At 45.6% G+C, this 23,848-nt stretch overlaps 1 protein-coding gene across 2 annotated transcripts in view; it reads right to left on the reverse strand.

Annotated features, from left to right (window-relative positions):
* Nucleotides 1-23,848, reverse strand: part of IKZF3 (IKAROS family zinc finger 3) — a 661,121-nt gene that overhangs the window by 406,118 nt on the left and 231,155 nt on the right. For both annotated transcript variants that reach the window (XM_078645670.1, XM_078645669.1), the window contains exon 2: nt 1,662-1,715. In XM_078645670.1, coding sequence (XP_078501796.1) covers nt 1,662-1,701 — 40 coding nt within the window. In that variant the 5' untranslated portion in view covers nt 1,702-1,715. The remainder of the gene's footprint in view (nt 1-1,661; nt 1,716-23,848) is intronic.

Genomic DNA, 23,848 nt, shown 5'->3' on the forward strand with positions numbered 1-23,848 from the left:
ACACAAATGTTTTATTTCAACAAACACACAGTGCTTATTTTTTGGTTGGACGTAACAGCTAATCTCCAAACACTAGAGAAGTGAAAAAACGCTAAACTATAAGTCACAGAGAACAGTTTGAATTTTTTCATTTCGGTTAATGAAAAACATGCAGTGGTCCCTATTTCCCAATAAAAGGTAAATTAGACATTATTAGCTTTTGAGTAACACCCCTATGCGGAACATTAAAAGCAAGCATGACAATACTATCAAAATATGGGGTTTCTCCTCCGTCCCCCAGCCCACCCACCCATTGTGGGGCTTACTTCCTGTCTCACAATGAACTGTCATTAGAAATGCGATTTCTTTACCTTGCTTCCATTTTCAAATGCCATCAAAAAACCAAAGGCAGATGCCCATCAGAAATCTAACGTTCGACAATGCATGTTTAAAGGGGACCCAGCGGCAGTGAAAACAACACATTTTACTACTGAAAGTGACGTAATCGTACTTGGGGGGGCAAGGAAAGCAACCAGCACCTCGCCGCTCTCTACACCCGCGATGAGTAGTACCTTGCCAAGGCAGCAGAGAGCAGGAGGGCTGGTACCAGGCTGCTACCAATCGCAGTGTCCATATTGGGCGTGTGGTCGAGTGGCTGCCATTATTTAACTGTAAATCATTCAAAAAAGAGTTGGCTGAGCTGTGTGGGACAAGATGTGCAGTGTCAATATTTATTATGTAAATTAAAAAAACGAGTTGGCCGAGTTGCTTGGGATAAGACTTAGCAGGAGTGCTGGTACCAGGCTGCAACCAATCGCAGCGTCCATATTGGGCGTGTGGTCGAGTGACCGCCATTATTTAACTGTAAATAATTTTAAAAAAGAGTTGGCTGAGCTATGTGGGATGGGATTTGTGGCGTCAATATTTATAATGTAGATGAAAAAAAAACGAGTTGGCAGAGTCGTGTGGGATAAGACTTAGCAGGAGAGCTGGTACCAGGCTGCTATCAATCACTGCGCCCATATTGGGCGTGTAGTCGAGTGGCCGCCATTATTGAACTGTAAATAATTTAAAAAAGAGTTGGCTGAGCTGTGTGGGACAAGATGTGCAGCGTCAATATTTATTATGTAAATTAAAAAAAACAACGAGTTGGCCGAGTCGCGTGGGATAAAACTTGCGGCCACCATTATTTAACAAGTAAAAAAGTCCTTACTGACAGCAGCAAAGCAGGCAACCCAGTCTAGATCGGAGGCGAAAGGGCGTCAACAAAAAAAACTAATTTCCAATGGCAGGCCACCATTTAGTATAAACGGTGATGCCAGCCAATGATAATGAGGGGCGGGGCTTCAAGTCCCCTTCTCAAATCCACTCTCCTACAAAATCTCCCACCCAGCGAACAGCGCTTTGCGCTGCAACGCCATATGAGACCTAAAAAGGGATACATGCAGGAAACTATACTTGTGCTGAGTGATGTTTCTCATTATCCAATCCCTAGAGAGAACTGATATTACCACTACTAGAGAGACAGTCAGAAATGTACAATGCTCTTTATGCATTGCAACATGTTTAATCCTGGGACCTAATAATATTACAATTAGATGAATTTACAGAGGATTCCAATATTGATGTTACCAGTTTACAGATATCTTGCTAGAGCTTAGCTGATTACAGTGTTGCTTTACCTGCAGGTTCAAGCAGATCTTGGGCAGTTTCAGAGTTCATAGTTCACAAGGTTTCTGAAACAAAGGGAAAGAAAAGTTGAAACATGTTTACCCACAAAATAACTATCCGGTACAAAAAGGGAGAAGGAGCTACAACGCTAATGGCCTTAGAAAAGTATTGTGACCTATGTTAGACTTCACAAGCAGCATAATCAAGTGTTACAGTACAATCAATAGCCTAGATCTTGTGTTGGGTGTTACTATAAAATCTTATGATTTATGAAGGAAGCCCTAAATTTAGAAGAAAATATATCAGCAGAGTTTGTGGATTTTCCTTCCAGATATTGAAGGATTTACTGTCACACCAAGTCCAAGCCAAGTCACAAAATCTCAGGAAGTCTGTTTTGAACTAGTGGTGAATGTGTGTGAAATTCACAGGGTAGATACCTCTATGTGAGGTTATTTCCACCAGAACCGTTAGGTTCTACCAGGTTGGAAGGATATTTGTTTAGGGAACTGAACCTGCGGTGTTTCATTGGCTTCTAGGAGCGAAATAGTGTGGTGAAATATCCTTTGGCATTCACATGATATGTTATGATCAATGCTGTAATATGAGATATCATTTTTGTGGTCAAATTATTTAGTTAAAGAAATTTAATCTAAACATTAATACAAAAGATCATAAAGCCGTCAGTTAACACATGAAAAAAGACCAAATAGCTTCTCAAACTTATAAAAATACTTCTAAAACTTATATAAATAAAAGTGAATGGTTTATCCGCCATTAAACACAAACTTGGAACAACCTACTGCCATGGACATTGATTCACCAAAATGCCTAGGGTAGCAGAAGTTACATCACACACCTTTAATGTCAATGACATCATAAGAAGTGACCTCGTGATCTCTGAATTCTACCAGGAAGTGATGTGATATAATCTAACCCCAATAACATCACTATAATTGGCAATGCTAAAGTTTCATAATAAATGTATGAATAATATAACGAAACACCTGGGATAAATATGTATTTTTGATAAAACCTGTACTATAATTAGGTTGCTGACATGATATAATAATCTGTCTTTGTCGTACATGGAAAAGTATGTATTGGTTTGGGAGGATACAGAGCCACAAAACACAGAGAAATTCTAGAAACCTATAAATTTAGACCACACCCTATCATGATTTAATGATTCTCTCAATGGTAATGTAATGGTAAGTCATAAGGACAGATGAAAAAAGAGAGTTAAAAAAGCAGTATTTATAGTATGTATGTCATTGTATATTAAGTGATATTCCATTGAACCTATTCACAAAGGGAAACTCTGTTGTAAATGTCAGTTTACAAATGGATTTACCTCACTTACATCTGCCAGGAACTCACAAAGGGATTCCTCGCATATGTAACCCCTGTCCACTCTGGAAAGAGCCATATTTTCACACCAGACAAGTGTTGATGTAAATCCTTTTCAAGGGTGGGAAGGTGAATGGCAAATTTGTAGGGGTTTCTCAATGGGGAAAACTATTTTTCTTGCTTAGAAAAAAGAAACCCAAAAAATTGCATTTACATAAGGGAATAAATTACCTATGTGCAGATTTCTCCCCTACAGAGAACTCTGTACAGTGGCAATGGAGTCCAAGTTAGAAACAATGGCTTTCCCAAGGAATATGCTTGGAGGCCTGTGATAGGTGGAGCTTTCCTTGTGGATTCCAATCAGAAGACTCTTATCTAGCATTCAACATCACTCCCTCCACTTTAATCCCGCTCTGCTCTTCTCTTCTGTCTCTTTCTCTACATCTATGCTTTCTCTCCCCTTTCTCAAAGTCTACTTCTCTCCATTTCACCCTGCTCTCTTTCACCCCATGCACTGTTCCTCCTTCGCCTCTGCCCCTCCATTCCTGGTCTCTCATTGCTCGCTTTCACTGATGCTCTGTCTCAGGCCGGCATCTACCTGCTACTCTGCACTCTGCATGTTCGCATAGTGATTGTGAACCCTGGGGCTAGATTACATACATTTGAATCAAAATTTTGCAGAGAGAGAGGGCGATTAAAAGACAACATTCACATCAAATGAACACTACAAAAATGTGTTTTTAACATGTTGATCAGTTCAATGTTTTTGTACTGATCAGCTGATGCAAATGTTGGTGCAAACTTTCTAATAGGGCCCAATAAACATTATTTGTCCTAATCATAAATTAATACCCCCCTCCCCTGCCCTTAAAAGGTTCACTGTGCCTGAGTTCCAGATATCTAAGCATCAAAAATCTATGTGAATGTTTGTGAAGTATGGAGTGGGCATCATTCATATGACGCTCTCATCATTTCAAAATACCTTTGACAACCTTTGAAACCACGGAAGGTGGTGTCAGCCTTGCCAAGATTTAAAATCATGAGCTGGGAATCGATAGCGTGCAATAGAAAGGCGAGCGTTTAATTCCCTGATCATTCATTTATTCATTCATTTGCAGTGGCCTTTCCTTGATATTTTAGTAACACCCCAGTACTGACAACATTAAATGGAATCAGTTTCACCCACCTCGGCGCTGTCCAGAGTGTAGTGTCCTACTACAAATAATACACAGACGCGGTGGTATCTATTCAACCCCTTTATTATCTGCGTCTACTCAGTTCCCCGTCCCTACTCTAACTGCCCTTTCCTGTCCTGTCCCCACCTCTTCCCCTCTGCCCACCTAGCTCCGCCCACCCCAGCTACTGGACTGCTAACTTCTTTACATCTCCCCTTTTCTTAATAAAGTAACAACTGAAATAGAGATTAGTCCATCTCTGCAATCAGCCTCTTGGGAGGCCGCACGTGACGGCGGGTTCTCGCTGGTGTGGACACGACGCCTTCAGGTGAGGGTTCTTTTACAGGTGAAAGTCCGGTGTCGGGTGCGACAGACTCAGGGTTGTCCCGGCTTTCAGGTGTGGGGACCACAGGTGTACTTTCATGGACTTCAGGAGAGCACTTCTTGAAATGAGAAGCGTTGCGGGTGACTCTTCGTGTCTCTGATTCTGCTGTCACCATGGTGCCCTTTTGTTGGGTAATTGTTAGGGGCTCATCCTTGAAACGACAATCAGTCTTTTGGCGTTGTTCCTGTCTGACAACAACTCTGTCGCCTTCCTTCAGGGAAGGGGAACGGGCTCTTCGCTTGTGGTCCGCATACTCTTTCATTTTGTCTTTGCGGTGCCGATCCGTTATGGCCATTTCTCTGTGTTGTTGATCCGACGGAGGCTTTCTCAGTGCTCCGTCCCATGTGGGGATCCGATTCCTCATTGTCCTCCCGAGCATGAGAGTCGCAGGGCATTGGCCCGTTGTGGAGTGGGGAGTGGTCCTGTAGGCACTAAGGACCTCGTTCAGTGCTGACTGAAGATCTTTCTTCTCGGCCGTGGCTTGCTGGAATGTTCTCTTAATGGTGGACATGAATCTTTCCACAGTGCCGTTGGCCTGGGGCCAGAGTGGCGTGACTTTGCGATGTTGAAAGTCCATGTGTTTCGCGAAGTCGCTGAATTCATGACTATTGAATGGGGGCCCGTTGTCCGTCTTGATGACCCTGGGGACACCCCAAGTCGCGAAGACTTCTTCAAGTACCTTGAGGGTGCAGGCGGCACTGGTGGATGATATGAACTGGGCCACTGGGAACCTGGAGTATTCATCCAGGATGACGACTACATACTTCCCGGATTGCAGGGGGCCATAAAAGTCCATGGCAACTTCTTGCCATACCCCATCAGGTAATGGGGTCATCTGTAGAGGTGCAGGTGGATTACTGTGGCTGGTCAGTTGACATGGGTGGCAGTCTTTCAACGTGTCCTCAACCATCTGGTCGAGGGCTGGGAACCAGACACGTTCTCTCAGTGCTCTTTTGGTGGAGACGACTCCTCAATGGCCTTCGTGGGCCAAGTCGATTACTCCTTGTCTCAGTGTCGCTGGTATAACTAGTCTGTGATCTCTGAGGAGGAGGTCGTCACCGGTTACAGAGAGTTCGTCGGAGACATGTCGGAAGGCTTGGAGTTCTTTCTTGACAGCAGGGCTTTCCTCTTCCTCCTGCGGGTGGTATCTCCATCTGTTGGTTCGGGTACGCTTTATTACTGCTTGTAGGATGTTGTCTTGATTGGTCGCTTCCCGAATGGCGTGCATGGGGATGGCTGGTGGACGAGCATGATTAGCCACAAAGTGAATGTATTCTTCCGCAATGGAGGGCGCAGTCTCTGATGAGTCTCGGGGGTGGCGAGACATATAGTCAGCTGGATTCTCATCCTTCCCCGGTTTGTGAATGATCGAGAACGTGTACTCTTGCAGCCGCAAGCCCCATCTTTCGATCCTGGGGGGCATCTTGCACTTGGGATTCCCATAGATCGTGACAAGTGCCTGATGGTCGGTTATGAGTGTGAAGTGTTTCCCGTATATGAAGATGTGGAAGTGTTCGCACGCCCACACGACGGCCAGGCTCTCCTTCTCCGGTTGGGAGTATCGTTTCTCAGGGTCTGTTAGGCTCCGACTGGCATAGGCGATGATCCTCCTCTGATCCGACTCATGGTCGTACTGTGCCAGGATGGCCCCTAAGCCCACGGGGCTTGCGTCCACAGTGATTTCCGTTTTCCTCTTGGGATTGAAATAGGAGAGGCACTTGGCTGATTCCACGGCGCGTTTGATGTCCTTGAAGGCACGCTCACACTCCGGGGTCCACACAAATTGTGCGCCAGCTTTCGTGAGGAGCCTCAGTGGGTGACTTACGGTGGCGTAATCACGAATGTAGCGGGCGCAGTAGCTTGCCATCCCAAGAAAGGAGCGCAGGTCGTTGACGTCCGCCGGACTCTTGGTGTTGTTGAGCGTGGCGATTTTGTCCGGGTCAGGTTTCATGCCACTCGCTGAGAAGATGTGTCCGAAGAATTTCAGGGTCGACTGATGAAATTCACATTTGTCCTTGTTGAGGGTTAACCCAGCTTCCATCAGAGCGAGGCAGACACGATCGAGGGCGGTGTCATGCTCCTGCGTGTCCGAACCATAGACCAAGATATCATCGCTGTAATTAAGGGCGTTAGGGATGTGGTGGATGACGAGACGTATGGCCTCCTGGAAGATCTCGGCGGCTGATGAAACGCCAAAACTGAGACGTTTGTAGCGGAATAGACCAAGATGGGTGGCAAACGTCGTGATGGGGCGAGAGCTGTCGTCCAGCTCGAGCTGATGGTAGCCCTTGTTCAGGTCCAGTTTAGAGAACACGGTTGCCCCGTTGAGCGCCGTGATCATGTCGCTCAGGAGTGGGCCTGGGTGTCTCTCCCTCTCAATGGCCGTGTTCGGCAGACGCATGTCCACACAGAGACGGACTTTGTTTTGGGACCCTTTCTTGGGGACGATAACCACCGGGGACACCCAGGGAGTGGGGCCCGCAGTGCGCTCAATGATGTCGCCGTCCAAAAGTTCCTGCAGTTCACATTCAACCGCGGATTGCAAGTGAAATGGCACTCTTCGCGGGTGTTGAGCCACTGGTTTGATTTGCTCGTTGATATGCAGATGGATTTGACGGCCTTTCAGTTTTCCCAAACCTCGGAAGAGGGAAGGGAATTTTCCAGCGCAGTCCGAAATGTCATGGACGTTGAAGAGGATGTGCACCAACTGAAGACGTTCAGCCGTGGGGAGGCTCAGCAGACAGTCAGCCTCAGGTCCTTTAATGACATGGATAACTGCTGGGATGGAGAGCTTGCCATGCGTGAGGGTGGTGTCAAACTTGCCCAAACATTGGAGAGGTTTCTTCGCCATCCAGGTGTAGACGCGGACGGGCGCAAAATGCAAACGTGGCTTGGGGTCCATTCGGTCATGTTCGGCAACTGATATGTAGTTGAGCGATGCTCCGCTGTCCATCATGAACTTGGCGGCGTGTTTTCCCACTTTGATGTTGAGGCGTGGATAACGTTTCAACTGATCAAGATCAGCAAAGTTGACATATTTGGTGGTGTATGACGAACGCCTGGATGAGGATGATCTGGAGTCTCTTGACGGAGAACGACGGTCCCACCTGGAGCGTCGAGAGTCGTGGCTGGAGTGTGAGGACGTGGGAGATCTAGGAGGCTCTTCTTGAACCGCTCTGATGTGATGACGCTTGGCCTCCGATCGTGAGGGCCGCTGCGACCCATCCTGTCTGTCACTGTCGTTGCGTTTTTCTTTGTGGCTCAGGTGCTCGTAAGTGTGTGCCTCCCTTTATTTCCTTTTGCGCGGGAGGATTAGACATCTTGGCGGTAAGGTTCCCAGTGCTTGTATCCGCTTTTGTTTTATCACCTGATGTGCGTTTCCACGAATTGTCCTATTGTGGCTGTCAATGCTTGTTTGCTTCGTTATATTAGCTGGCTTCGCCGCCAATGCTTGTTTTGTGTATCTCTTGCCTTTGCCACTGCTTGTTTGTGTGTCTTTTATCAGTGCTCGTCTCCAGACACTGCTTGCCTGACTCAAAGATGGCCGCTCCCGATTTTCACAGTGGTGTCCTTTTGGCTTGCCTGACTTAAAGATGGTCGCCGCTGTGGAGCCTCGGTTCACACGAGGCTTGGCTCTCTATTTCTCTCTGCCTCATTCACTCGGTTCCATTCACCGCACTCACCGGGCGAGGGGACTCCTTCCAGGGCACAAAGGCTGTCGCCGCATCCACCACCACAGCGAAGGGCACAGGCGCGACCGGGGTGAGCTCCCGACGTCACGTCCTCCGTCTCCTCCAGGACTCACGCTCAGGGTGAGATTTGAATACTTTCTTGGCGCGCGATCGCGCTAGCTGCACTTTTCACTGCGTTTACTCGCAGCGCGCCACACTCCACAACCACGGAGCTTCAGGAGGTGATGGGGCAATATCGGAGTGGGCTCCCGACCTTCACTCACGTCCTTGTTAGGTCTTCGCGCCCATGGGACTCTCGCGTCCAGCGCACCCGGCTCTCTCTCCTCTGGTGTTCTGGCGCTTTCACTCGGCACTTCGTCTTCTGGCGCTTCGGCGCTTTCACTTGGTGCTTTCTTCTTTTCTCGGCTCTTCCCGCTTCCAGGGTCTGCCAGGTCGCTCTGGGTGGCCTCACTTGGGGCACCGCGGGTCACGGTCACAGCGGAGCTCTGAACGCTCCACACTGCGGGACGGGGTTCACTCAGGTGGGTTAGCTTCTGGATCCCACCCTCGTCGCCAGCTGTAGTGTCCTACTACAAATAATACACAGACGCGGTGGTATCTATTCAACCCCTTTATTATCTGCGTCTACTCAGTTCCCCGTCCCTACTCTAACTGCCCTTTCCTGTCCTGTCCCCACCTCTTCCCCTCTGCCCACCTAGCTCCGCCCACCCCAGCTACTGGACTGCTAACTTCTTTACACAGAGTAAATGCAGAAACATGTGGCCATGGTTTGACCATGTAGGTGAGAAGCAGGATGGACAGGCGAAGAAATGATTGACTCGGCACTTAGTACTTGAAGAGCCGCTTTCTATACCTGCCTGAGTAGCTGGAGCCAGTGAGACAGAAACCAGGGGTCTTCTGTGTATGGCTTATCCCTAGGCCAACGCCTGCTGCGACAATCATCCAAGGAGAGCGCTGCAACCCAACGCGACAATTTTTTTGAATCATCGGTCACGTCGGTGTGGTGAGGTTTCCACGTTACCTTTATGTCTTGATTGGACGTCATTTAGGGTTTCGCCAGAGGTCACAGTTGCGACCTTTGGGCTCTCTTGCAACCCAAAGCATTGTTGTTGCGACCACTGGCCTCTGTAGTGACCAAGATGCAAATGCAAAAAAAAAATCTATTTCCAGGGTGCACTTCTCCTTTTAAAAGAAGAGTAGACTGGCTTAGATCATTTGACAGGAGATAGAGCAATTTACCTTCCAGGCACAGGGTGCAAGAAGTTTCACCACAGTGTAGACATTTGGGATGACACTGGGCACAATGTGTCAAATTAGAGGAAATCAACTTGGAACAAAACAGCTTTATGGAACAGGCAATGCTGAAATAGGGAGTTTTTGTGGGTAAACATTTCAAAATGTCGTATTTTCTGATTCTCCGCTTGTGTGTCTGCGTTAGATAGAGTGTGTTTCTGGGTGTGTGTGAGTGAGAGAGAGAGAGAGAGAGAGAGAGAGAAAGAGAGCATGTGAGCAAGTCTGTAACTGAAAATTACAATGCTGCCACTGGCAAGTTGTTTATAATTTTTGGCAAAAGTCTGGCACTGGCATAGTGTAGGCAATTCTTGGCTTAAGGGGGTACACTAATTTCATATAGGGTCTAACCATTGACCATCAGGGGGCGAACACTGCATATTTTGAGAAAATGTGGTCAACTCCTGGTTAGCGTCAAGGTCAGGCTACATTGATTTGGTACACTATTGACTTTTGAACCAACTGTGTGAAATTAGACCCCATGTTTTTCAACATTTTCTCAGTATAACATCTCCCAGGCCCTCCTAGCAGACGTCTGTGAGTATGATTGAAGCCTGTACTGCTACAGTCAAAGCTGTTCCTGATCTGTGTGCCTTTCAGCCATAGCTGGTCTTTTTTATGTGGCACTGCGGCTGGCATTGTAGGCAGTAATTGGACGCTAGGAGCTGTAATTGGGCAGCATAGAACGGCCATCTGGCAAATGATGGCTGCCACTGTGTATGAGATGGCTTCTTTCCTGATGTGATTCAGCCCTATTGTAAAATGTGTAATAACCAATGGCCTGATTTAGATCTTGGCAGTTGGGTTACTTCATCACAACAGTGACGGATATGCCTTCCGCCAAAATATAAATCCCATTATATCCTATAGGATACATTTTTTGGCAGACGGGAAAGCCGTCACCACTGTGACGGAGTAACTCGTCCGCTGAGAACTAAACCAAACCCTAACACAGAAGTGTATATCCTCTAACACTTTTTTGTTATTTTACTAGCCCTGGTTTTAATTTTGCACTTACAATACTTTTTGCTTGAACTTTGGTGATGTTGCTGCCTATGATATCATCTGGATCACAAGTCATATGACATCAGTACATGTAATGCTACTAGGGTTGATGATATGTGATGCAACTAACTACGATGTCGTGACAGGTCAAGGTACATGTGATGTCACTTCCGCTATGCCTGGCATTTTAGCGAATCGACGAAAACTCCACACCAATTCAGAAAAATTGAGTACATATTAATAAATAATTTGACACCAACACTACAAACCTCAATCAGTAGAGCCAACGGTATATACAATTTTAAAGGTTTTGCTAAAAATAGTGCTTAAAAGCACAAAGTGCCAACTGTGGTTATTTGGTCGCACCGGACCGGAACAAAGGCACAAAATCAGGCCAATCGCTATGGGACCAGGTAAATTGTGCCTGGTGTCCTTGAGGTGGGCAGGTGCACCATGTAGTAAGGGTTCCAGGGAGTGATGCGAGATCCTGCATTGAAAGGCGTTGTACAGCGTCACTACTGGGGCCTGTGTCTAGTTGTGTTGGACTGCGTTGGATCCGATGAGGAGCTGTGAGAAATGCGAGGCAAGGTCTGCGTTGAGTTAGGTTGCGCTGCATTGTTTCCGATGAGGAGCTGTGAGGGTTGCGTTGCTCTGCATCGGTTCTGATGGGGACCATCGCTGGGCTGGCAAACCACCATTATCCCCAATTCCAGGGGTCTAGGACTGGGGACGCACCACTTTGGGGTGGGGTGTTAAAACTCACAGCAGGTAGAATCCAGATGCAGGGTTCAATAGTGTCGGAGATTGTGGTGTCCATGTAGCTCAGAACAGGCGAAGGCCAGCCAACTATCCCTTGAAGTCACTCTGGTGGTCCTGGATTCAAGGTGACGGTACAATCCTTTTTCCTCAGGTAACAGAGAAGCAGAACAGTCCCTTTTGCTGTCAGGGCAACAGAGCAGATGGGAAATCCTTGCAGCAGAGCAGTAGGACACCACAGCAGTCCCAATAATGAGGCCTCCACAGGTCTAGTAGGGGTCTGACGATTAGGTGTAAGGGTCCCCTTTTTATTATTGATGCTCAATTTGAAGTTGGAGAAACTTCTGGAGTTTCCCCCCAAAGAGATGACAGAAATTTCCTGCTTCCCTGCCATGGTCCCAGTTTGTCTAAGGCACAATAGGCTAGTGCAAAGTCCTTTGTGTGTGAGCTGGGCCAGAGCCTTTGAAGTGCAAGTGTGGTAGGTGACAGCTCCACCCTCCTACCCTGCCGGAGATGCCCCATCCTGCAAACACACATAGATTCTCTATTGTGACTCTGTCTGGGAGGAATACACAAAGACCAACTGCCAACTACCATAGTCATTTGACTCAGAAACAGTCAAGTCGCCAAATGGCTAGGACAAGAAAATGCCAACTTTCTAAAAGCAACATTTCCAGAATTGTGACTTAAAATCCAACTTTACCATTAATGAAGATTTTAAATTACAATTCCTCAGGCACCAAACATGACTATTCTACCTGCTCCCAATAAAAAGTTACTACTTATTATATGTAATACGGTAACTCAATGTTCTCCAATGGAAGAGGTAGGCCTCGCAGTAGAGAAAAAAGAATTTGTGAGGTTTCCACTACCAGGACACGTAAAATTTAAAAGCACATGTCCAACTATTCAATTACAATGAACCCTGAGCTCTGAGCTCTTCAGAGCCTACCTTAGGGATGACTTATATGTATTAAAAAGGGAATTTTAAGTCTGGCAAGGGGTTTATTTTGCCAAGACGATTAGGCAGTTTAAAATAGCCAAAGGGATGCAAAGGCAGGCCTGGGGCATATTCAAATGGCCACTTAAGTGGGTGGCACAATGATTGCTGCAAACTCACCACTAGCATTTAATTTAGAGACCCTGGGTAATATAGTACCACTTTACTAGGGACTTATAGGTTAATTAAATATAGAAATCATGTGCAATCATATTTATCAAGCTCTAGGGACGGAGCAAAAGCATGTTAGCACTGGTTAGCAGTTATAAGGTGCACAGAGTCCTAAGGCCAACAAAAATTAATTCAGAAAAATAGGAGGGGTGAAGGGAAAATGTTTGGGGGTGACCCTGCAGAGAGGGCCTAGTCAACACTTGTAAAGTCAAAGTAGAGGAAATGAGGTCCTCACAGACGAACAATCTGGTAATTTCCCAAAATGTGTGTTGGGTCCTCCTATACTTCACAGGCAGCATTTAAATTGGGAGATTTATGGGAATGCCAGGTGATATGACTTTGGCATTTATCTGGAAATGTCTGCATTGTCTATCACATAATAATGGGGAAAAAATATGATGGTTTTTAATGGTTACATCAAATTATAAAACAGTAATTTACCACTCAAGACATTCACAGCAGCGTCTTCATCTCTTGGTCTGCGACTTAGTTTTTGTCTGACCAACTCGTCCCTGACATGCTGAGACCATTATATGACACTGCTCTGACATCTAGGCTACTTGCCTCCCGTGTGGCGATGATACAAACATGACATAATAGATGTGCCACCTTTGTCATATCTTAATCCATTTGTTGAGGCAGCCTCTGCTGATATATATTTGTTTTTGGTCAACATGCACCAGTCTATGTCTTCTTTCCATTTTACAAGGATGGGTCTACTCTCTGCCCCCCAATGTATGGCGATGTTTCGCTCTGCTGCCACCCATCCCAGGGTCATTCCTAGTTTACAGTACTTTGAAATCCCATAGTTCCCCACGTATTTATTATGAAACTTTTGGTGGAGGCCTCATTTGAGCTACCCATCACCTGACCCAGACACTCTTTGATTCCCTTTCAATAGAGCTGCATCTCCGAACAGGACAGTAGTATATGAAAGAAGGAGCTCTGCAGTGTATAGCACCAAAGGCAACCATTGCTGTTTGTTCTTCCCATTGTCAGCTGCGTAGTCCTGGAGTAGCATGATCTATGCAATATGCGCTGCTGTCTTTGTTGAAAGTCTGATCGTATCACCTCTTCCCTGTGGGCTCCTAATGCCTCTTCCCACTCCCCCTCCTTCAGATCGCCCACATCTTCCTCCCTTCTCTTTTAGTGTTTGCATATTGTCAGGTGAATTGTTCCTAATTTTTTTAATACAAAAGAAACTGCTTTCTTGTGCAAGAGCTCAGTTGATATACTGTCCTCAAAATGGGATGATTCAGCAAGCAGAGTGCCCTTCTAAATGTGGGGCACTAGTGCATGCCTGAATGTACTTAGAATATTCACCTGTATGTACTTAGAATGTTCACTTTCCAATATCTGGTGGTCCTGCTGACAAGTATTAAAAAGTATCATCTTGCTATTTGACCATATTTATTTATTTATTTATTTGCGGGTTTATAACGAGCTTGAATCCACTCCCGAAGGAGTATCTCTGCGCACCAGGAACAACAGTAGCAAAAGGAGGGAGAGGCCATCATTCAATGCAAGGATCGGATTAAGTAATTCAGATCAGGTTAGTCATGAAACAGAAAGGTTTTCAATTTCTTTCTAAAGATCAGATGGTCTGAGCACTGCCTCAACAGAAAAGGGAGATTATTCCATTGTGCAGGGCCGACCACTGACATAAAAATAGTATTTTTATACTCGTACTTTTAAGTTCACACAGCATTCTGAAAACATGCTAGGATCCATGCCATCCACACCACCCTGTGTTCCGCTGGGTCTCTAGGTTTCAGAAATGCCCAGAGATGATAGGGTTCCTTGGTTGGGAGGGGACATTGGGTTTTCTTCAGGCATAGTTTTGACATATGGGCTAACAGAGAGAGTCTTCCCTTCTGTCTGCCCCTGGAGAAGGAAATACTATCTGGTGCCAGGAGATGTGTCCTGATGCAATGCCCCACCCCATTCTTTTTCTTGCTTGCTTTCCCTGGTATCCCGGCAGGTTTTCAGCCACCCTGGGTAGGCAGATGGGAGAATTTACCAACTATTTGCCCATCTCAGCAGGAACAGTAGTGGACAGCAGAAAGTGTTTCTGCGATTCGGGAGAGGCAGAATTGGGGGGATTGATCCCACTCTCTGTTATGTTATTTTAATGTATTACGTGCACGAATCACCCCTCCAAGGGTATCTCGGCACAGGGCGAGGATGACAGACAGCGGGCAAAGGAGGCAAAAATTAAAATAAGTGGGTTTTTAACACATTTTCCTGAAATGGGCGTGGTTTTCACAGGTGCGTAATTGCGATGGCAATTTGTTCCAGAGGCGAGTGGCATGGAAGGAGAAGGATCTGAAGCCTGACCTGGCCTTTCCAAACATAGGGACCTTGAGCAAGGCCTGGTCATTAGATCTTAAGAGTCTGGGGGTAGGTAAGGTAAGACACAAGCTTGGAGGCTAGATATGTGGGCCCCTGTCCATGGAGGGTGTCATGGGCTAAGCAGCACATCTTGAAAATAATTCTCTTTCTCACCGGTAACCAATGTAGGGACTGGAGAAGAGGGGCAGTTGCTGAACCCGGGGAGGGGGTGTTACTGACCAGACGATCTGCGATGTTCTGGACTATCTGAAGTTTGGAGAGTAGCTTCTCGTTAATGGAAGCCAAAAGTGAGTCCCCATAGTCCAGACGACTAATGATGAGTGCCTGGACAAGAGTTTTCTTGAGTAGAGGGGTAATAAGGGATATACTCTTCTCAGCAACTGCAGCATATAGAAGCATATAGATAGCTGAGGTTTGTTCTGTCATGGATAAGGGTTGGTCCAGATGGACTCCAAGATTTTTACCTCTGGTTTAGGAACCGGGGCTAGACCCAGGTCTGAAGGCCACTATTTCGAAGGGATGTATGTTGTTACAACGCATGCTTTCACAACGCATGCCTTTACCACGCAGGTTTTACAACGCAAGTCATTACAACGACTTGCGTTGGGGGGCGCTGGATAGTGGAATAGTTTAATTTACTATTTCAACTCCAGTCCCTGTGGATAGTAGGGAAGGTTTTGGATAGTAAATTAAACTATTCCCTATCCTACAGCGCCCCCCAGCGCAAGTCGTTGTCACAACTTGCGTTGGAATACCTGCGTGGTAAAGGTACGTTGAAAAAGTTGCGTTGTAAAGGATGTTCCCCATTTCGAAGACCAAAAAATTTGGGCCTGGCCAAACCACATGACTTCAGTTTTAGCAGGATTGAGTTGGAGTCTGCTGTCTGACATCCAAGTTGCAATAGCCTTCATCCCGGCAGAAAACAATGCTTTTGAATTAGACAGATTGTTTTCGAGGGAGAAAAGCAACTGCGTGTCGTCGGCGTATGAGACAATCTCAAAGCCAATATCTTTGACAATCTTGGCAAGGGAGGGGGGGGGCATAGCCATACCATGGATCCAGATCTCCTGTAGATGGTCAAGAAGACTGATGAGAGACTGTATCAAACGCTGCCAAACCATATAGCAACATGACACTCAAAAGAAATTAAAATTCCTCCCGCTTGTAATGCTCAAAGCTGCTATATGCAGGATCTAGTCCTGGGGCGACATAAAAGAGGTTGAGGTTCAGTGAGAGGGGTCTGTGGGATCAGGGTGCGGGGCGTTACACGATGTCAGGACAGAATGACCCCCATTCCATTTTTTTAGACATCTCTTCTATCCAGTGCCCTTCGGCCTGATGAGTGGCACAAAGTAACAAATCTACAGATTAGATCCCCCCTAAGAGGCAGAACTACTGTTGGGCCTTTAGAGGTCAGATGTAATTGCCTGATGCTTAACCTCCACCCCATGTATTTTACATATAAAAAAAGAGCCCGGGTTTCTAGTTGGCTTTCTGTTGCAGCCGAACCCCACCAAATCCTGCAATCTGCCACCAGGGTGGGTAGAAAAACTTGTGGCCTTTAGGGGTAGGGGTAAGACCCTATTCCTTGATATATCAGTCACCGCCCCATTTCTTTTTTATGAAATAGAAAGCCCTAGTTTCTAATGGGCTTTTTGGAAAGGGCAGAGAGACTGTCAGGGCCTTTAAGGTCGGGTGTACGGCCTGAGGCCAGGACAGTCTGGACACCACCCCATTCTATTTCCTTTATTGAAACCCTGGCGACTAGTGGGCTTTTCAGTCCCCATGGGGGAGCAGGGTGAGGTTAAACCCCTATCACCTCCACGGGGGCAGAAAGTTTGTTGAGGGCTTTAGTGATTAGCGGTAAATAAAGCCCGATGCAAGAGAAGCTCTTCCCTCGTAACTCCATATTTTAGAGCAAAGACAAACGGCCACATGCATCAAAGTGCCCATTTGCGATTTCTTAATTGCGAAAATTAAGGAATCGCAATTAAGAAATCGCAAATTGGTATGCATGAAAAAAATCGCATTTTATTTAACGATTTCTTAATTTTCCTTAATTGCGATTCCCAAATTGGGAATCGCAATTAAGGAAAACCTTCCCATTGATTCCTATGGGCCAAAAGGCCCATAGGAATCAATGGGAAGGCATTAACTTTTTGCGATTTTCTTTTTGCGAATGGCAACTTGTTGATGCATTTCAAGGGTGCTGAGGGGGGTCCAAAGGACCCCCCCTGCACCCTTGAAATGTTTTTTAAGTGCAAGTTTAACACACACATGTCCAAAGGACGTGTGTGTGTAACATGACACTTTCAAAAATGCTTTTTTGAGCATTTTGGAAAGATTTCGCAAATTAACACGAGGGTCAACCTTGTGTTCATTTGCACCTCCTATTTCCGAATTCGCATTTTTTAAAAAATTCATGCATTGCACTTAAGGAATCGCACAAATGCGATTCCTTAAATGCAATCGCATCTTTAGGAATCGCAAAAAATTGCGAGTTTTGGAAAATAGTTTAATGCCTTCCAAAAAGTGATTTTGGAATCGCAAACGGCCGATTTTTCCGATATGCACCGTTTGTGACTCCAAAACCGCTTGATGCATGTGGGTGAAAATCCTTCTGGTGTGAGTACCAGAAGAATTTTCTACCTTTAGTGAGAGGCTGAGACGTTCATGTCCTCTGCATTCATTAGTTAGAAGGGAGGATGTGAACTTCTTGTTCTCCATACTGAAGGGGTTAACTTGAATAGGGTGATATTTTTGTAGCTAACACGAAGGACAGGACATTTATGTTAGACACATTTCTGACAAAAATATTCTAGTACCAAACTCTCCTAGGTATGGTAACAAAATATGGTTATACACGATAATTTCTTTAGGCTATGAAAGTTTTGTTCATTTGTGATTTTTACGATATGCTTCTTTAACTTTGGTTGTATATATCAACCACCCACCAAATACTTTCTTCCCTTTTACACAGATATATCGGGTAGGAGAACACACAAGGCTGCTAAAAGAATTGCAGACAGATATCCTAGAAGACAAATATTTGAAAAACAGAAATAGTAACCTTAATTTAATATTGTGGGTGGTCCACGCATGTTTGGGTACACATATGATCTTCACAACACCTGTTGCTTCCAACTCACGCATAAATGTTTGCACCTGTTGAAAAAACACTAACCGCAGTACAGACAGCTATTATCGCACCAAGAACCCCGAGGAAAATATTATTATTGTATCACCGAAATTGCCATAAAATCAAGCATCCCTAATTCGAAAACATTTCAAGTGTGCAGAACAACAGCTCACCATGCAGTCTACCTTAGACATACATTTGCAATACCCTGCTACACTCAGCTCCACAAATATTGCTCTTAGAAGCGTATACCGCACAGTCGTTTACTCGGTTAGGCAAGATCCGAGTAGAAAACAGGAATATTCAACTGCAGATGAAGGTACATTTGAAGGCCTTATGGGAAACCTTGAGGCGGCAACTTCACAACCCCAAAGTCCTGACAGTGAGTGTTTTCAGGGGAAGTCAATACATCATCGGAGAGCGAGAGGCAATGAGAAAAGATACCAAAAGTCACTTCTGGATACAGACGGCAATTATGATATGCGAGGTGACACCTGCTGAGCTTCTCTGCTGTGAAACTAAGGGATCCTGCAATGTAGCTCACATTCAAGCAGACTCTTCACTTCTCCTTACCAAGGCACAACTTCAAGACTATGAGTTTCAAAATTGGTCTCAGGTCTCTTCCTTCGTAGAGGCAAGGAATTTTCAGGAATAGCAACCTACACTTCTCTACTCCTCTCGGGCACAGATTTGATGGCCCCCTTGGCAAGCATCATCAGCATAATTTCTTGGGAAACAATAAAGCCTTGATCCACTTATGTCTGAGCAATAACTGAAAGAATAGGAGAGGGTCACAAAAGGGAAGGGCGTAATAATGTTGAACAGTTCGGAGGACCCATTATTCAGACATAATCAAGTGCCAGTTGAATAGAAAGCTCTGAGGTTAGCCAGCAATTAGAAACTAAAGAGGGTTATCTGCAAATATTAGGAGGAGGAGGACAGCTGCATCTGTTGGTGACCTCCCTTAGTGGAAGAGGTGTGGCACAGCTGCTGGGGTGTCTGATTCTGAACCACAGGGTTCACGGTGTGAGCCCCGGCTCCGGCGGCAGGTTAGCCCAGCACCATGTGACTCTGGGCAATAGCTTGCTTAATCTTCCAGACAGCCCCCAGCGCCGGGACACCTCCGTCGGAGGTAGCTGTGCGCTTTACAAATGCTGGCATTTAGATTTACAACCACATATGCCCCTGGAGACACAAAAAGGCTTAACTGGCTGCTGTGAAGATTGGCAAGGCCCTCGAATATTCTTGGAGCTTCTGATACTTTTGGTGGTATTGGTGGGCAGGGGAAAGCAACCGAAAGGAGCAAGGTGTAGCTCTCCTGTCCTTAGAGCAGATGGGAGGACCCACCTCTTCACCCAATAATGGTGCTTCATCAAAGAGCATGTCAATGAGTGAACCTTGGACATCCCCGAAAAAACTAGAGCCCCTCACCAAGATGTGGTGACTGACATCACTGGTATCCGTAGCTTGAGCAACACAATCAGTGGTATCAAGGCTTGAACGTCAAAATATATTTTGCCTTGGCCATTCGATCCTGCTTGGGCGGAGGAGTTTCAAATTGTCAGGCAAAATAAGCAAAATCTCAGCCAGCATTGACCCAAGAGCATTAGTGAAGCGGGCAAAGAGACACACATCATTCAAAGATCGAAGTGTTTGGTAAGCTAATGAAAAGACTCACTTGCTCACAGTGTCTATTATTTCAATTCTCTGTCCTGTGGTGTAGTGGGAAAGGAGCTCAGACTGACTTGGTTCATAAAAGCCTGAACTTTAAGGCTCTTAGGAATCGGATGTTGTGTCAGGAAAGCTGGATCCCCTGGTGCAGGTCAGTGACATCTTGCGACCGGGTGACTGACTGATGGTGGTGAGCAAGCCCTCAATCAGTTTGCCATGAGGGACTCCCGCGTGCTTCACTAAAAGGAAGTAAGAGTATTCTTGAAGGCCCAGACTGCAAAATTACAGCCAGAAGGTTGGCATTAGTGGCCATTATAGGGAGCTGCAAATCTCGCACCTCGGACACTCTGCACACTACCACTGCAAAAGAAGCACTCGTTCTGTTGGAGGTCCAAAGGGAGAGATGTGAAGTGTTCAAGCCGCTGGCATTCTGAGATCAAGATGTAAGCCAGAGTCAGTGTAATGAGGTGAGAGCAAGATGTCTGCCTACCCATCATCATGTTTACTGTGGGGAACATGCTCGAGGTCTTGGAGAGTATCGGAACCTAAGAAGGCTGCAATCCGCCTGAAACAGTTCCAGTTCTGAAATCAGAGATGTAGTGGGATCCGGCACTGGTGGTTCTGGAGCCAGTGGTGGTCCAGTCCTATAGGAGTGAGCTGACCTTGTCTTTGGTCTTGTGACATCCGCGGAGGTCTATGAGACTTGTCCTTGGACTGTCAAGAAGGCAAAGAGCCTTGCTTGGATATGTGTTTTTTTTCTGTCTTGTTTCTCAAATTCGCCTCAACTTACCTGATGACAGAGAATAGGAACACGACCAGGAATTGCCCTGCAACTGGAGGGGAACTGCTCCCGTTTCTTGTGCTGTGAGATGCAGAGTTTACCCTCTCACTCCCCGAAGACCTTTCAATGCATCGGGGAGCATTTGCCACACCTTGCTTTCTGCCAAGGCACTAAAGACAGACGTCAAGCAGGACCTTAACAAACACCTGTTTGGGACCCATATGGCATGGTCTAAGCCCTGTCATCTTATAGGGACGGCACCCCTGCACTCTGTCAAATAAGAATATCAACAGGAACTATGGTAAAAAGATGATAAAATGGAAGGCACAGACCTTGGGATCCATGTCGATAAGGCGTCGCAGAGGAGGAATGTCTGTGCGTGGCTCTGTGGGATGTCGCGGGGCGGGACAGAGCTGTGATGGAGGCATGTGGTACCACCAGCCAGCACACAGGAGCTACTGAAAGAGTTCTGGGATTCAGTCTGGCAGGTACGGAGGGGTTTGCAGTTAGGAGCATTCAAGGATCCATTAGAAGCAAATGGAATGGGCTGTGTCCTCCATGCACACCTGTGTTGTTGCATTCCAGCTAAGAACACGCAGCCAAAAAATTAATTCGGTGGAGTCATGAATCTGTTATTATACCTATAGACTACTGCTCCAGGGTGGGCTAACACAATAATATTTTACATCCCCATTTTTTTGGTTATGAAAGTTTTGTTGATTCATGACATTTATGAGATGCTTGTGATCTGTCCTACATGTATACTCTATATAAACATATAGAATGCTATTTATTATTAGTGCCCAAGTTTGGGGAAGAGCCATGATTTACACAAGGCAATAAGTTGTGTGGGCCATGAAGCCCCTTCCCTTCCAAAACAATAGTGATATATAGCATATGGCACTTTGCACATTTACCTATGTGGTTTATGCCATGTTAAACAATGCTGTCATATGGGAATGATAACTATGAGACAGGCCTCGTGCTCTTAAAGGACTGACTCGGCGCACTCACATGCTCTTAAAAGCAGGCCCACACTGGGGCAAATTTACATAGAAATTATGCAGCGCGGCGCTGCAAGCAATTTAACAGCGCTGCACTGCGTCATTTAAAAAACCCAGGGATGAGCCATATATTCAGAAGAATACGGTGCACCCCTTTGTTTTCCATTGCAACGCAGACACCTGATGCAAGGGACACCTTACTGCATATAAACAATCATTAAAGGCGAGATGTTCATTCTAAGTGAGCGGCAAAGTATAGCACACACAGAAATAGAGAAAAACAAGAAAAAATAAAAGTTTTTCTCTTCGTTGCACCATTCTAACACGTCCTTTTCAATGGCGTTAGTTTTTGGTGCTGCCTCAGATTTACAGATCCTAGTAAATCTGGCTCAGCGTCAAAAAGCAATGTATGTTGCGGCGGAACAACAACAGAAACACCCATTGCATGCCCCTTACGCTCAAAGTGATGCGTGACAAGGGGCCATATTTAGAAGGCTATGTAAAGCCACGCATTGTGGCTTAGCGTGGCCTTGTAAATATGGGCCCGCAGACAGCGACATCAGAAAGTTTTTAAAAAGTGACGCTCCGATGGCTCTAGGGGCTTGTAAATATGCCCCCCAGTGTTCTTCACAAAGCAGGGAATATAAGCATACACCTTCCTACACTGGCATAGGCAGAGCAGGTAAATGCCAGCAATGAAAGAGCAGACTTAAGCACAGTGCAAGTTAGCGCAGATATACAGAAACACTCACCCACACAAATCTCTCACAGATTGCACAGACAGCAATCAGACATAGCCACCAAGATATTAGACCACATACAGACAAATGCAGTTCCAGATCAAACAAACACTAAAGCACCTGGGGCAGTCGCTCTTCAAGCAGGCACTGAGGTGATGGGGCAACAATCTCTACTGACTAAGCAGAATCACACACAGGCGTTCAAAGAGGAGGCACACAACTACTCATAGGAATCTTAACGCAATCACTGGAATCGTGGGCAGTCACATCAAAATTGCTTAGACAAAGAGGAATCACAACAAGCATTGGTATAGCCAAAAGGTCTCGCTTTTGGGATCTTATAAGTATTTAGTTATGCAGCACAATATCCTTGGTGCAACAACATTAACCGTTGCATGGCTAAACACTTATAAGGTCACAAAGGCGAGACTTATTGGCTATGCCAATGCTTGTTCTGTTTTAATAATAGATTTTTGGGGAGTGGTGGTGTTGCATCTGTCCCGTGTTTGGAAAGCCACTTAATCTTTCAAATGGTCTTTTTCACTATGGACAAGTCATCTGGAAGATGTCATTTCCATCCAAAGTTGTGGCAGTGTCAAGTTCCGAAAGGAGACAACCCCTACCTCCCTCAATGCAGAAAATTGTTTCCATATGAAACCGGCTGCCTCAGCTGCAGCACGCCCCGCAGTCTTCAGTCAGTTGCTGTAAAGGTACATTGGCCTTTAATTCTGTAATAATAGCAGTTTGTGGCTGAGCGAACCACATTAACAAGCTGTTCGGGCCTGTGGTGTATTCGGTTTTTGAGATGGTTAAGAAATCACATATTTCTAAAAGCATATTTTGCGATAAAAAGAGTAGAAGGTAAGTTTGAGGGAACCTGGGGCCATATGTATCAAGCCCAAATGGGTTCGCAAATGCTGAAATTCGCAGAATTCCGGCATTTGCGAACCTATTTTCGCTAAATGGTATGTATGAAACAATTTTGGTGCAAAATAAGGAATCACAAAATTTGCCATTCCTTATTTTGCGATTGCATTTAAGGAATTGCAAATTTTGAGGTTCCTTAAATGCAATGTACCAAGAAAAAAAAAAATGCCCTTAAGGAATCGCAAATTACCACCAACTTCTAGTTGGTGGTAAGTTGCGAAATCTTTTAAAGAAGCATTTTTTTTTAAATCAAAAGATGCCATGTGACGCTCATACATGCCCTTAGGGCATGTATGTGCGCCATATGGGCACACATGTCATTTTCAGGGGTGCAGCAGGGTGTCCTTTGGACACCCCTGCACCCTTGAAAATATTCTCAATTTGCGATTAGCAAATTGCAAATCGCACATTTCCCCTTCATTCCTATGGGCATCCTGGCCCATAGAAATGAATGGGAAATTATTCCTTAATTGCGATTAGCAATTTGCTAATCGCAATTAAGGAATTCTAAGGAATCTCTAAAAAGAAGCGATTTTCTACATACATACCATTTTGCGATTTCTAAATAGCGATTCCTTAAAAATCGCTATTTAGGAATCGCAAAACGGAATGTTGATACATATGGCCCATAATCTATTACCTGGACTCATGTGTGAGCACTGGAGCACTTTCATGGCGGACTGCAATATGTTCCCTCTGGTGTATGGAATGGCACGCTGCACTAATCGCAAATTTGCACAGGTTTTAATATTAGACTGGAATC

This window comes from Lissotriton helveticus, chromosome 5_1, assembly GCF_964261635.1.
Source record: "Lissotriton helveticus chromosome 5_1, aLisHel1.1, whole genome shotgun sequence".
In the NCBI taxonomy this organism is placed as follows: Eukaryota; Metazoa; Chordata; class Amphibia; order Caudata; family Salamandridae; genus Lissotriton; species Lissotriton helveticus.